Source organism: Tamandua tetradactyla, chromosome 7 (assembly GCF_023851605.1).
Source record: "Tamandua tetradactyla isolate mTamTet1 chromosome 7, mTamTet1.pri, whole genome shotgun sequence".
Lineage (NCBI taxonomy): Eukaryota > Metazoa > Chordata > Mammalia > Pilosa > Myrmecophagidae > Tamandua > Tamandua tetradactyla.
Window position 1 is genome coordinate 134426931 of NC_135333.1, and position 13882 is coordinate 134440812.

Genomic DNA, 13882 nt, shown 5'->3' on the forward strand with positions numbered 1-13882 from the left:
GCATTTCTCTCTTTCATGGACTTAATAGGGGCAAAGATAGGTAGGGTGGGTGACCGTGAAGACTTCAGGATTTCTCTTTGATTTAAGTGATTTCTTGGCCATAGATGAGTTATCCCTTCTTTTGATATAACATGAGTTAATAGATACTTTGAAGTAAGATAATAAGGTAAAGGTTCATAACTCCATGAGATAGAAGTCAATCAGGAAGCATTTTCCAAGAAGTTCTTTAATTTTCTCCTTAAGGTATCAGTAAGTAAGAACCGGCTACTAACCACTTGCTTTCTTAGCCTTCTTATTGGTAGTCTTTTTTCTTGGACTGTTAGAAATAACTGAGCACATTTTGAGTGTTCCAAATACCTCTGGCTTCTGACTATAAGTGATAAAAAAAAAGAGGTCTGCCCATGGTAAAAATCCACGACAATCCATGAAGCCCACAAAAAAGATTCATGAGTCCATGAATCTTAATCCTATGAAAAAGAAGAACGAAAGGAAGAATTCTCTAATGTAGAAGCACTTGTGTGCCATGAACCACAATTATGATGAACCCAATTCTGTGTACCTAACATGTAATTTAAAAATTATTTGATGACCTTGAGAAAGAGCCTGGCTCCCAAATATGTTTTATAGTTTAGTATTTAATACTAGAGAACCCATGAAAGGAAAACATGGACAACAGTTGGTGCTTGAGTTTAGTATTGCATAAAGTAGGAAGGACAGTGGGAAATTTCTTTCCTTTTCCTAGCAGAGGAATACTGAGTGCCAGCTAATGTCAAGAACTCAAGAAGCAAGTGCTGGATAACTGGCATTCTTGAATTTCAAACTTTGGGTACTTCCTTACTGCTGTCAAGGAGAAAGCAGAGAACATAGCTCACAGCTGACTGCAATAGTCAGCTATTTTTTCTAAACATGACCAGTCATAAGAATGATGTTTTATAGAATGAAGACAAGAAAACACACCACTGGGTGATGCCACTAATTATAGAATTTAAATTATTCGAATCTTCAAAGCACCAAAACAAGGATGTACAACATTCATAATGTTCCCTTTGTACGCCCTCTACTTTCATAATGAATCTAAGCTTTCAGAATGTGAGTAAAAATAACCACATACTTTCTGTAGAAATAAACAGTAATCACTAACGGGGCTGTGTAGAATCTGGACTCATCTTGCTATTCATTCAAATGGAAAATTCCTCTTTTCACAAACAGGTTTGCCAAAACAACTTGGAGAGTTTATCACCAAGTTGAAATGCCAAAACATTCTGATGTTGGAAACACTACTTTGTTTCTCCTGAATTGCTGACTACTATACTCTAAAATCATGTAGCTAAGATTTAAGCTGTATGCAATTTGCTACTATAAAGTATAGAAAATGTTATTTTTGATAAATGTTTTGATTTATTAATGCTTTTAATCCTTTTTAAGTACCATTACCTCCATAGAAGTTTTTCTATGAGTTATCTACTATAAAGTGTGAATAGGTTTTTAAATTTTTCTTCCCTCCTTAAACTCAGAAACATCATGCTTTTGTGTCATTCTCAAGTTCAAAACTGCTAAATAGTGAAGTGTTGGGGGTATAGACATTTTATGATATTTCTTCAAAATATTTTGTTAGAAAAAACATAATATCAATCTTTGGTGTTACAACAATCCTAAGCTTCCCAAGGAAACAAAGACCCAGAATTGTGTAAGAGTTGTCCAGTGGAAGTAAATTCAGGTTGAAAGAGATGAGGAGAAAAAAGTGATGTTTTATTCAGCGCACACATGATCTGCTATAGCAATTTCAAACCCCTTTGTTCTGCAGGGCATTTCTCAGGAAGGAAACAGAGGCTGCTGTGAAAGTCATCCCCTGGAACCAGAGGTGAGAGTAAGTGAATGAGTGAGAGTTGATAAAAATTCAACTCAATTTACAAAGGATTTGTACACAAGATGAATTCTCCTAAGTTGGCAAGCTTTTTCGAAGTCCAGCTTTCATGAATATTGTTTGTTTGAGCAAGTTGTGTGGAATGTACACTATGCTCTATGAAATGACATGATTTTTATCACCAAGTTGGAATGACTTAGGATCACCAAATAACAAGGTTCAAAAATAAAACAGCTGAAAAACCCAACCATCTGGTCTAACCTGGGATGCTCTGTCTCCTCACAGCCAATGATCCATCAGGCGGCTTTGTCTGGCTGGCGGATTTAGTGTAGGGACTCTCATCTGCAAAGGTACAATGAAGGGTTTGGTTAATTTCCATCAAGTTGCTAGTGCAATGAAGATTTTTAATGGACTGTGATCTTTTTGCTGGAGAGAGGTGATATGGTACAGTAAGAAGAGGCAGAGGACTGGGATCTAACCCTGGGTTAGCTGTGGAACAAGTCATTTAAAATGTTTTGAACTTGGGTTCCAAAAAAGAGGGATATATGTCTGCATCCACCTCTTAGGATTGCCAGGACCAAAGCAATAATGCATGTGAAAAATATAAATATAAGAAGTAGGCAAACACAGTTTAAAAATTAATTGCCTGTCACCGACATTCATTGATAAATAAGTATCAGAGAACATGGGTAACAGGAAGACAAAGAAGGAATAAAATGGCTCAGTGCACACTCAGAATAATCAAGTACAAGAACAAAGGAAGTGAAAAGAAATGTGATCTTTCAGATAAGATGACAGAGTGTTAGTATCACAGGGGAACAAAGACACACAGAGTTAGTGGGTTCCTCCTGGGCATATGACCCAGCATCCTGTGCACAGCAGAGGGATAGGTATGTACAGAGGTAGAGATAAGACTAGAAAAGATAGACTGAGAACTGAGAAGGATGGTTTGGTGTAACAAGACATACATTGGAATGAGCCGATTTGGCCTCTTTTAGAAAGAGATGAAAATAATTTGTGGAATCATAAAAAGAGCAACTGAAAAGACAGAAGGACTAAAGCTCAAGTCTACCCATGAGAGTTAGTCAAGAAGTTGAACGACCAGAACCCTAGGGGTCAAGATCACAGAGGAAATGGATCAAATTCTGTGTAAGGTGATTAATTTAAAAAAAATCTAAGAAAGGATTTGATTTGGCTTGGAACACAGCAATGATGATTCAGGATGGCAAATATAAGGGTTAAAATAGATAGGAAGAATTCCTCCTAGTTTAGATGAGGGCAATTGTATAAAGTAAAAGAGATGTCTAAGTAACAGTCTTAACATTTTCAAGAATGGGATGTATAAGGCTTGAGTAAACATAATATAAAATAATTATCTAGTTTACCCACTCAAGGTAGATGATCCAAATATTGCTTCAGGCCACTCTATAAGGTTTGTTTCTTTGTTTTAATAGGAAATCATTAAAGGATTAAAAGGAACCGTATTGTGCACGACAAACTATGAAATAAAATGAGGGTTTAATTCAGCAACAAGGCTTTATAATCTGAAGACATTAATTTTCCCAACTAAGTGACTTGCACTTCAAAATTGAGGAACTAGAGTCCTCTCTGGGATGTACTTCTAGTTGAAATGATTCACGATTTCTTCATAAAGCTAACAAGTTTTTTTTTTTTTTTTTTTTTTTTTTTTTAAATGGGCAGGCACTGGGAAATGAACCCGGGTCCTCTGGCATGGCAGGCGAGCATTCTTGCCTGTTGAGCCACCGTGGCCCACTAACAAGGTCTTTATAAGCAATGGCAAAAAGGAAAGATAAACAGTGCTGTAAGCTGCAATTAACTTAAAAAATGGATGTCATGCGGTTTTATGTTTATATTCTATTTGTCACACAATTCTTTATATTTTTCCAATCTTAAAGATAAACTACTCAATTTTCAGATATCAATAAAACCAACAACATCAATTTTGCTTACCAAGCAGTATCTTACGCATTTGAATCTTCCCTTTACAAACACAATTTTGAATAAAATCATCAACCATGCAAAATGTAAACTTCATACCAGAAAAAGTCCCTGTCCCAGCATTCCCACCTGAGTATTTAAGTGCTTTTCTCATAATGGTAACTTAACAGCCAGGCAACATGCTTAACACAGCATCTCTTTAAACAAACTTACTATATGATAAAATCTGTGATTCATATAAAACTGAATTTTAAATACATTTTCATTTATCTTTTGAACTGTATATTTTTGAGTACAGAGCATTGCGCAAAGAGACATAGATCGTAACAACCATGTTTAGGGACCACATTTTGGAAGCCCAAAGGCTTTAGTCAGTTTTCAACTTGTCAAGATTCCAGTCAATTGAAGTCTTGGGCTAAAACCAGTGTTGGATTTTCTTAAAGCACAGTAAGACATTTGCCCAGGAGACTCTGGGGTTATTTGTACTTGATGCTCCATTTTAAGGAGCCATTTTTCCAAAAATTTACTTAGTTTGCATTACAGAAGTAGTCAACCCCGGTAAAACGGTTTTCTCATTTATATTTAAAAACAATTTCCTTGATTTAGAGTTGAAACAGTCTGGTATGCACATCCTTAAAAGGCTGTAACTGAATTATAGATGGCCACCTGGCCAGCCTCTCTATCTCTATTCCCCACCCTCACTCTCAGTATCAAAAGAATCCTTACTGAGCACAAGCCAAGGTAAACAATTCCCCAAAGTCAGAAGTTGTGTTGGGTAAAGGACCAGACTGAAATAAGCTCAATATTATCCAAGAATAGCTTGCCAAAGTCAACCAGTAAGAAAGTAATGATTCCTAATGGAATTGAGGCAGAATCTGGGCAACATTTATTTTGAGAGTTAAGAATAGTGTAACAGAGCAGCATAGCACAGTCTATTACTTGATTTTTAAAGAAACGTCCAAAGAATATCTCTTCAGTTTAAATATCTACAAGGTACCATGGACCTTTTATAAAAAGCTCCCCATCACAGAATGGATATTGGCTCTCTTCATGTGAGTTACTAAAAGTCAATTCTTGATTCAAACTCTGGTCGAGAGTAGGAATGGAGAGGAGACACTGAATAAGTCAATGGTTGATGGAACTATCATAGGATAACAAGAATGTCTTGGATATATTTTTAATCCTTGAGCATAAAGTCATGGAGAAATATAGAGGTTTCTATCATGTTCTTGTGTCTCTTAAGGGCACTTTAACAGATTTGCAGATATATCACTAGCCTTTCCTGATCTTATATAAGGGATGATCTAAACTACTCTTTCATTTTATAGTTGGGACTAAGGCTCAGAGAGGAAGCTTATAGGACACACATCTAAACTGAGTCTAGAATTTTAATTTATTTTTATTCCCATGCTCTTTCCTCTTTTATCTATGTTCTCTTGGATGGACACTGCTATTTGATAAGTCATCAGGTACACATATCTCTGTTTCACACAGGTAAGTGATCAGACACTCTATCCCAGCCTAACCTTGCATGGTATAAGTTAACTTCTTACCTTAGAAGAAGGTAGAGAAGCCTATGTAAAAAGTAGTAACAGTCAATTCTTTTGAGCGTATGTAAATTTCATCCCCACACCCACACTACATATTTGTTTTGTTTAAAGTGTAGTAAATTTAAACTGTACTATAAAACCAATTTATACTTTTCAGTTCAGTTTTTTGGATATAATATTTAAAGAGAAACATACTATTTCCTGGTAGGAGCCTCAAAAGGTTCACTGAATTATAATATCTATGTTAATACTTTTCCCTTGTTTCATCAGGAATACACTAATTAGACTTTCAAATTCTATCAGTTACATAAATGAATAAAAAAATAGGTCAAATAACAAGGAAAGGAGTCAAACAGTAGATAATATATCTAGAACAGTACCTGGCACATAGTAGGCATTCATTAAATATTTGTTGATGAATGAATAAATTATATTCAGCTTTTGAAATAGAGCATTTATTGTGAGAAACAACCTGAAGAAAGTCAAACATTTGTTATGAGCTCCACTCCTTTTCTCCTTTGATTTTCTTTTATATTTTCATATATATTTTAGAGCCAATTCCTTCTAAAGTCATTGCCCAAGAGCTATTAAGCAGAGGCGGAGCCAAGATGGTGGCTTAGTGAGGAGTGGGATTTAGTTCATTCTCCAGAGCAGCTAGTAAATAGCCAGGAACAGCACAGAACAACTGTTGGGGCCATGTCAGTGACTGGACACACAGCATACCCCAGTCTGGACAAGCTGGACCGGCTGTAAGCCCCCCCAGAACCATGAGTTCCCCATGTCACGGTGGCCAGTGCCCCTCCCCCACAGACTGCTTCCCAGAGGAAAGGAAAGGGACTTCACTAGCAGCAGGGGCTGAGCACAACCAACCCCCAATTGGAATTAATTCACAAATTCTGACTACTAAAAATAGAACCCCAGCTCAGCTGAACATCAAGTAAAAGCTGAGCTTGCTGGTTTTTGCCCTGGTACAGAGGGGGCAGGGTGATGGAAAAAGAAAAAAAAAAAAAACAAACCAGAAGTTTTTTGGATTGGACAGCACAAAAGGTCTGGGCCCTGAAGGAAAGGAGGGGACACATAGGACCTGGAGATACACAGAGCAACATACCAACTTAAGCTCTTGATTGGCAAACCCAAAGAATGGGGGCCCTGCTCTGAAAAGGATTTTTTTTTCTTTTCTTTTTTGTGGCTGTGTTTCTATGGCACGACTACTCTTTGGATACAGGCGCAAGGCTTCTCAGGCTCCAACTGCCCCAGGCATGGGAAGAATTAAGCTTGTTTTGAGAATCTATCTGGAGGCTGTGACTTCCTCAGGACAGGGGTGGGGCCCAGCTCAGGTGGAATCCCTCCATCAAGGAATTCAGACCCCAGGGTCTGGAAAAGTGAAGCAATTAAAGCGAGCCTACACCCTCTTCTCTGTCTCCACCACACCCCCAGCAGGGAGACCTGCTGAAGTTAAAGGTACCACATCATCTTATGCTGGTGGGGACCACAGGCAGAAAAGCATTACATATCTGGTAGGATAGGAAAAACACAGAGTCCAGAGGCTTCATAGGAAAGCCTTTCAATCTGCTGGGCCTCACCCTCAGGGAAAACTGACACAGGTGACTCTTTCCTCCTGCGAGGAGGCCAGTTTGGTCTAGGAAAATCTGGCTGGGGTTTATAATACTTAAGTAGACCCTCCTAAGGGGGGAAAAGGCACCATACAGGCAGGGCAAGAAACAAAAAAAACAAGAACTGAAAAATTCTGATCTGTTAAACAAAACCTAAGCTAGAGGACTAGAATAAGCTGAAGTGAATTTCAAAGAACACATAGACAACAAAGTCATCCAGTAAGAAAATCCTACAAAAAAAGTGAAAATAATCTCTAGAATAAACTAATTAAGGTAATTAAATGCCTAGACACCAGCAAAAAATAATGAATCATACTAGGAAAATTGAAGATATGGCCCAGTTAAAGGAGCAAACCAACAATTCAAAAGGGATACAGGAATTGAAACAATTAATTCAGAATGTTCAAACAGACATGGAAAACCTCATCAAAAATCAAATCAATGAGTTGAGGGAGGATATGAAGAAGGCAAGGGATGAACAAAAAGAAGAAATTGAAAGTCTGAAAAAACAAATCACAGAACTTATGGGAATGAAAAGTACACTAGAAGAGATGGAAAAACAATGGAAACCTACAATGTTAGATGTCAAGAGGCAGAAGATAGGATTAGTGAACTGGAGGACGGGACATCTGAAATCCGACAAGTAAAAGAAAATATAGGGAAAAGAATGGAAAAATATGAGCAGGGACTCAGGGAATTGAATAACAAAATGAAGCACACAAATATATGTATTGTGGGTGTCCCAGAAGGAGAAGAGAAGGGAAAAGGAGGAGAAAAACTAATGGAGGAAATTATCACTGAAAAATTTCCAACTCTTATGAAAGACTTAAAATTAGAGATCCAGTAAGCGCAGTGTACCCCAAACAGAATAGATCCAAACAGATGTACTCCAAGACACTTACTAATCAGAATGTCAGATGAGAAAGAGAAAGAGAGAATTTTGAAAGCAGCTAGAGAAAAACAATCCATCACATACAAGGGAAGCCCAATAAGACTATGTGTAGATTTCTCGGCAGAAACCACGGAGGCGAGAAGACAGTGTGATGATATGTTTAAGATACTGTTCTAGTTTGCTAGCTGCCAGAATGCAATATACCGGAAACAGAATGGCTTTTAAAAAGAGAATTTAATAAGTTGCTAGTTTACAGTTCTAATGCCTAGAAAATGTCCCAATTACAACAAGTCTATAGAAATGTCAATCAAAGGCATCTAGGGGAAGATACCTTGGTTCAAGAAGGCTGATGAAGTCCAGGGTTTCTCTCTCAAGTGAGAAGGCACATAGCAAACACAGTCACAGTTTCTCTCTCAGCTGGAAGGGCACATGGTGAGCAAGGCATCATCTGCTAGCTTTCTCTCCTGGCTTCCTGTTTCATGAAACTCCCCAGGTGGTGTTTTCCTTCTTCATCTCCAAAGGTCGCTGGCTTGTGAGCTCTCTGCTTCTCATGGCTATGTTTTTCTTCTCTGCTCTCTCTGAATCTTTCATTCTCCAAAATATTTCCTCTTTTATAGGACTCCAGAAACCTATCAAGACTCACCCAAATGGGTGGAGACACATCTCCCCTAATCTAGCATAACAACCACTCTTGATTGGGAGACATCTCCAGGGAGATGATCTAATTACAGATTCAAACACACAGTATTGAATAGGGATTATTCTTCCATTTCACAAAATGGGATTTTGATTAAAACATGGCTTTTCTAGGGGACATATATCCTTTCAAACCAGCACATTCCACCCTCTGGACCCTAAAAAAGATGTGTTTTTCCCATATACAAAATACATTCATTCCATAAGAATATCAGAGAACCTTAAACCATTCTAGTAACATTTCAAATACAAGATTAAAATCAGTCCAAAGTCTCATCAAAGTTAGTTAAAGGCATGGACAGTCCTAAGGCAAAATTTTCTACATTTGCTCTGGACCTATAAAAACTTAAAGCAAGTTATTTGCTGCCAACATACAAAGGAGGAACAGGATACATATAGCTATTTCCATAGGGAGGAAGGAACACAGGGGTCATCAGACCCATACAGTTTTGAAAACCCACAGGGCAAAGTCCATTATATTTCAAAGTCTGAGAGTTATTTATCCTCAGGGCTTTTGAAAGCGGCAGTCCCACCCTTTCCAAGGGGCTATGCAGAGGACTGACTCTCTCTGAATGCAACGTTGGAGGACATTGGGGAGAACACCTTTTTTTCTCGGCTCCACCCTCTCCAAGCATTGGGGCCACACCTGGGCTCTCTGCCATCTCCAGGGCACATACTCAACCCCTCCATGTGGTGGCAGCCAGGCTCTCCACAAACCCCAAGGAATGTGCTTCACCCTCTTCAAGGCCTGAGGTGGCATGACTCTTCAACTGCAACACGGTAGAAGGCTCATCCTCTGCCTTTGGGGCAAACTCACCCTTTCCACATGCTTGGGTGGTTCTGCTCTTCTGGCCTGAGGCTTCTTGACTCCAGAACCCAACCTCAAAGACTTTGCCTCTGAAGTAATTTTTCCTCCAATTGTCCCTTCTCTGTCTCTCTCAGTCCTGACTGGCAGTGGTTCTCTTTATACAGATCCCACAACACTCCCGTTGGCTTCTATGCAGTAGCCTTAGATCATGCCCATCAGACATAAAGAGTTTCCACAAAATCTTCCTGGATAACTCCATGTCCAATCCTGGCTTTCTCTGAAATGGCTGACTGGTTTCACATTTGGCCAAATTCTCACATTAGGCACCATTCTTTGGGGACTCCCTTCCTGGAAGTCCAGAATTTTCCAGAACATCAATTTCTGCTTTCTTAGTACCCAAGAGTTCAGTTCTCAGCTTATCTCTTTCCTGTCACATTTCACTATAAGCTGTGAGGAGAAACCAGGCTGCACTTTCCACATTTAATTTGGAAATTTCTTCTGCTAAATATCCAAGTTCATGGCTTTTAAAATCTGCCTTCCAGCCAAAGCCACTAGTCAATTTTGCCAGATTATCTGCTATTTTAAAACAAGGATCATCTTCCTTCCGGTCTATAACACGTGCCTCATTTCTGTCTGAAGCCTGGTCAGAAGTATCTTTCAAGTCCATGTTTCTACCAACAGCTCTTCAAAGCATTCTAGGCCCTCTATCAGGCTTATCACAGCTCCAGATTATTCCCCTTATCCATTAAAAAAACCGTTCCAACATGTTTGGTATTGCAAACTGAAGCAGCACCCCACTCTCTGGTACCAAAAATCTGTTCCCATTTGCTAGATGCTGGAATGCAATATATCAGAAATGGAATGGCTTTTAAAAGGGGAATTTAATAAGTTGCTAGTTTACAGTTCTAAGGCTGAGATAATGTCCCAATTAAAACAAGTCTATAGAAATGTCCAATCACAGGCATCCAGGGAAAGATACATTGATTGAAGAAGGCTGATGAAGTTCAGGGTTTCTTTCTCATGTGGTAGGGCACATGGTGAACACAGTCAGAGTTTCTCTCTCATCTGGAAAGGCACATAATGAACATGGTCAGGGTCTTTTTTATGGTCCATAGGGTGGAATGTGCTGGTTTGAAAGGATGTATGGACCCTAGAAAAGCCATGTTTTACTCAAAATCCCATTTCCTAAAGATAGAATAATCCCTATTCAATACTATATGTTTGAAACTATAAACAGGTCATCTCCCTGGATATGTGTCTCCACCCATTTGGGTGGGTCTTGATTGGTTTTCTGGAGTAATATATATGGCATATAAAATCCAAAAGGCAAAATGGTAGAAGAAAGTACTGCCCTTACAGTAATAACACAAAATGTTAATGGATTAAACTCCCTGTTCTAGTTTGCTAGCTGCTGGAATGCAATATACCAGAAACAGAATGGCTCTTAAAAACGGGGATTTAACAAATTGCTAGTATACAGTTCTAAAGCCGAGAAAATGTCCCAATTATAACAAGTCTATAGAAATGTCCAATCAAAGGCATCCAGGGAAAGATACCTTGGTTCAACAAGGCCAGTGAAGTTCAGGGTTTCTCTCTCAAGTGAGAAGGCACATGGCGAACACAGTCATGGTTTCTCTCTCGTCTCAGAAAGGAACATGGTGAACACGGTCAGGGTTCCTCTCTCATCTGGAAGGGCACATGGTGAACATGGCATCATCTGCTAGCTTCTTCTCCTGGCTTCTTGTTTCATTATGGCCCTGGGAGGCATTTTCCTTTTTCATCTCCAAAGGTCGCTGGCTGGTGGGTTCTGCTTCTCATGGCTATGTGATTCTGATCTGCTCTCTCTGAATCACTCATTCTCCAAAATGTTTCCTCTTTTATAGGACTTCAGAAACTAATCAAGACCCACCCTAATGGGTGGAGACACGCCTCTACCTAATCCAGCTTAACAAACACTCTTGATTAAATCACATCTCCGAGGAGATGATCTAATTACAGTTTCAAGCATACAATACCTGAATAGGGATTAGAAGAAATGGCTGCCTTTATAAAATGGGATTTTGATTAAAACATGGCTTTTCTAGGGTACATAAATCATTTCAAACCAGCACACTCCCCAATCAAAAGACACAGACTGGCAGAATGGATTAAAAGACAGGACCCATCTATTTGCTGTCTACAGGAGATGCATCTTAGACCCAAGGATAAACACAGGTTGAAAGTGGAAGTTTGGGAAAAGATATTTCATGCAAACAACAATCAGAAAAGAGCAGGAGAAGCTATAATAATATACTAATATGCAACAAATTAGACTTCAAATGTAAAACCATTAGAAGAGACAAAGAAGGACATTATGTAGTAATAAAAGGAATAATTCAACAAGAAGACAGAACAATCATAAATATTTATGCACTGAGCCAGAGTGCTCCAAAATACATGAGGCAAACACTGAAAAAAGAAACAGATACATCTACTATGATAGTTGGAGACTTCAATTCCCTACTCTCATCAATGGACAAAACAACTAGACAGAGGATCAATAAATAAACAGAGAATTTGAATAATACAATAAATGAGCTAGACTTAACAGACATCTATAGAACATTACACCCCACAACAGCAGGATACACCTTTTTCCCAATTGCTCATGGATCATTCTCAAGGACAGACCATATGCTGGGTCACAAAGCAAGTCTCAATAAATTTAAAAAGATTGAAATCATACAAAACACTTTCTCAGATCATAAAGGAATGAGGTTGGAAATCAATAATAGGCAGAAGGCCAGAAAATTCACAAATATACGGAGGCTCAACAACACACTCTTAAACGATCAAATGGGTTAAGGAAGAAATTACAAGAGATATCAGTAAATATCTTGAGGCATATGAAAATGAAAACACAACATATCAAAATTTATGGGATGCAGCAAAGGGAGTGCCAAGAGGGAAATTTATTGCCCTAAAATGCCTATATCAAAAAAGAAGAAAGAGCAAAAATCAAGGAATTAACTGTCCACTCAGAAGAACTAGAGAAAGAACAGCAAACTAACCCCTAAGCAAGCAAAAGGAAAGAAAAAATAGAGATTAGAGCAGAAATAAGTGAACTGAGAACATGAAAACAACTGAGAAAATCAACAAAAACAGAAAAAGTTGGTTCTATGAGTAAAATCAATAAGATTGATGGACCCTTAGCAAGTGTGGTAGTTAGATTCAGTTGTCAACTTGGCCAGGTGAAGGCACATCTGCAGTCGGCTAGGAGGGTGTCTGCTGCAATGAGTGACGTTTGACTTAATTGGCTGGTGCTTAAATGAGAGAGCTCAATGTAGCACAGCCCAAACAGCTCAGCATACCTCATCACCTCATCTCAGTGCTTGCAGCTCAGCCTAGGTCTTGGGGATGCAGAAAGAAGTCATTCTGGGGAAAGTTGTTGGAACCCAGAGGCCTGGAGAGAAGGCCATCAGAGACCATCCTGTACCTTCCCACGTAAGAAAGAACCTTAGTTGAAAGTTAGCTACCTTTCCTCTGAAGAACTAACAAAATAAATCCCATTTTATTAAAATCCAATCCATCTCTGGTGTGTTGCATTCTGGAAGCTAGCAAACTAGAAAAGCAAGGATGACAAAAAGAAGAAGAGAGAGGATGCATATAATAAAATCAGAAATGGAAGAGGAGTCATAACCACTGACCCTGCAGAAATAAAGGAAGTATTGAGGGGATACTATGAACAACTTTATGCTTATAAGCTAGACAACGTAGATGAAATGGACAACTCCCTAGAAAGGCATGAACAATAACATTGACTCGAGAAGAAATAGACGACCTCAACAAACCAATCACAAGTAAAGAAACTGAATTAGTTATTAAGAAGTGCCCCAACAAGAAAAGTCCAGGACTAGATGGCTTCACATGTGAATTCTACCACATATCCAAGAAAGAATTAGTATCAATCCTGCTCAAACTCTTCAAAAAAAATTGAAGAGGAGGGAAAGCTACCTAACTCATTCTATGAAGCCAATATCACCCTGATATCAAAGCCAGACAAAGTTATTACAAGAAAAGAAAACTACAGACCAATCTCTCTAATGAATATAGATGTAAAAATCCTCAACCAAATTCTTGCAAATCTAATCCAGCAGCACATTAAAAGAATTATACACCATGACCAAGTAAGATTAATCTCAGGTATGCAAGGATGGTTCAACATAAGAAAATCAATTAATGTAATACACCATATCAACAAATCAAAGCAGAAAAACCACATGATCATCTCGATTGATGCAGAAAAGGCATTTGACAAAATTCAACTTTCTTGCTGAAAACACTTCAAAGGATAGGAATAGAAGGGAACTTCCTCAACACGATAAAGAGAATATATGAAAAACCCACAGCTAACATCATCCTCAATGGGGAAAAACTGAAAACTTTCCCCCTAAGATCAAGAACAAGACAAGGATGTCCACTATCACCACTGTTATTCAACACTGTGTTGGAAGTTCTAAC

General features: G+C 38.5%; 1 protein-coding gene across 7 annotated transcripts in view; it reads right to left on the reverse strand.

Annotated features, from left to right (window-relative positions):
• GRIP1 (glutamate receptor interacting protein 1) overlaps window positions 1-13882 on the reverse strand; it is a 733183-nt gene that overhangs the window by 201247 nt on the left and 518054 nt on the right. For all 7 annotated transcript variants that reach the window (XM_077111339.1, XM_077111343.1, XM_077111338.1 and 4 more), the window contains exon 2: window positions 2126-2206. In XM_077111339.1, the coding sequence (XP_076967454.1) occupies window positions 2126-2206 (81 nt within the window). The remainder of the gene's footprint in view (window positions 1-2125; window positions 2207-13882) is intronic.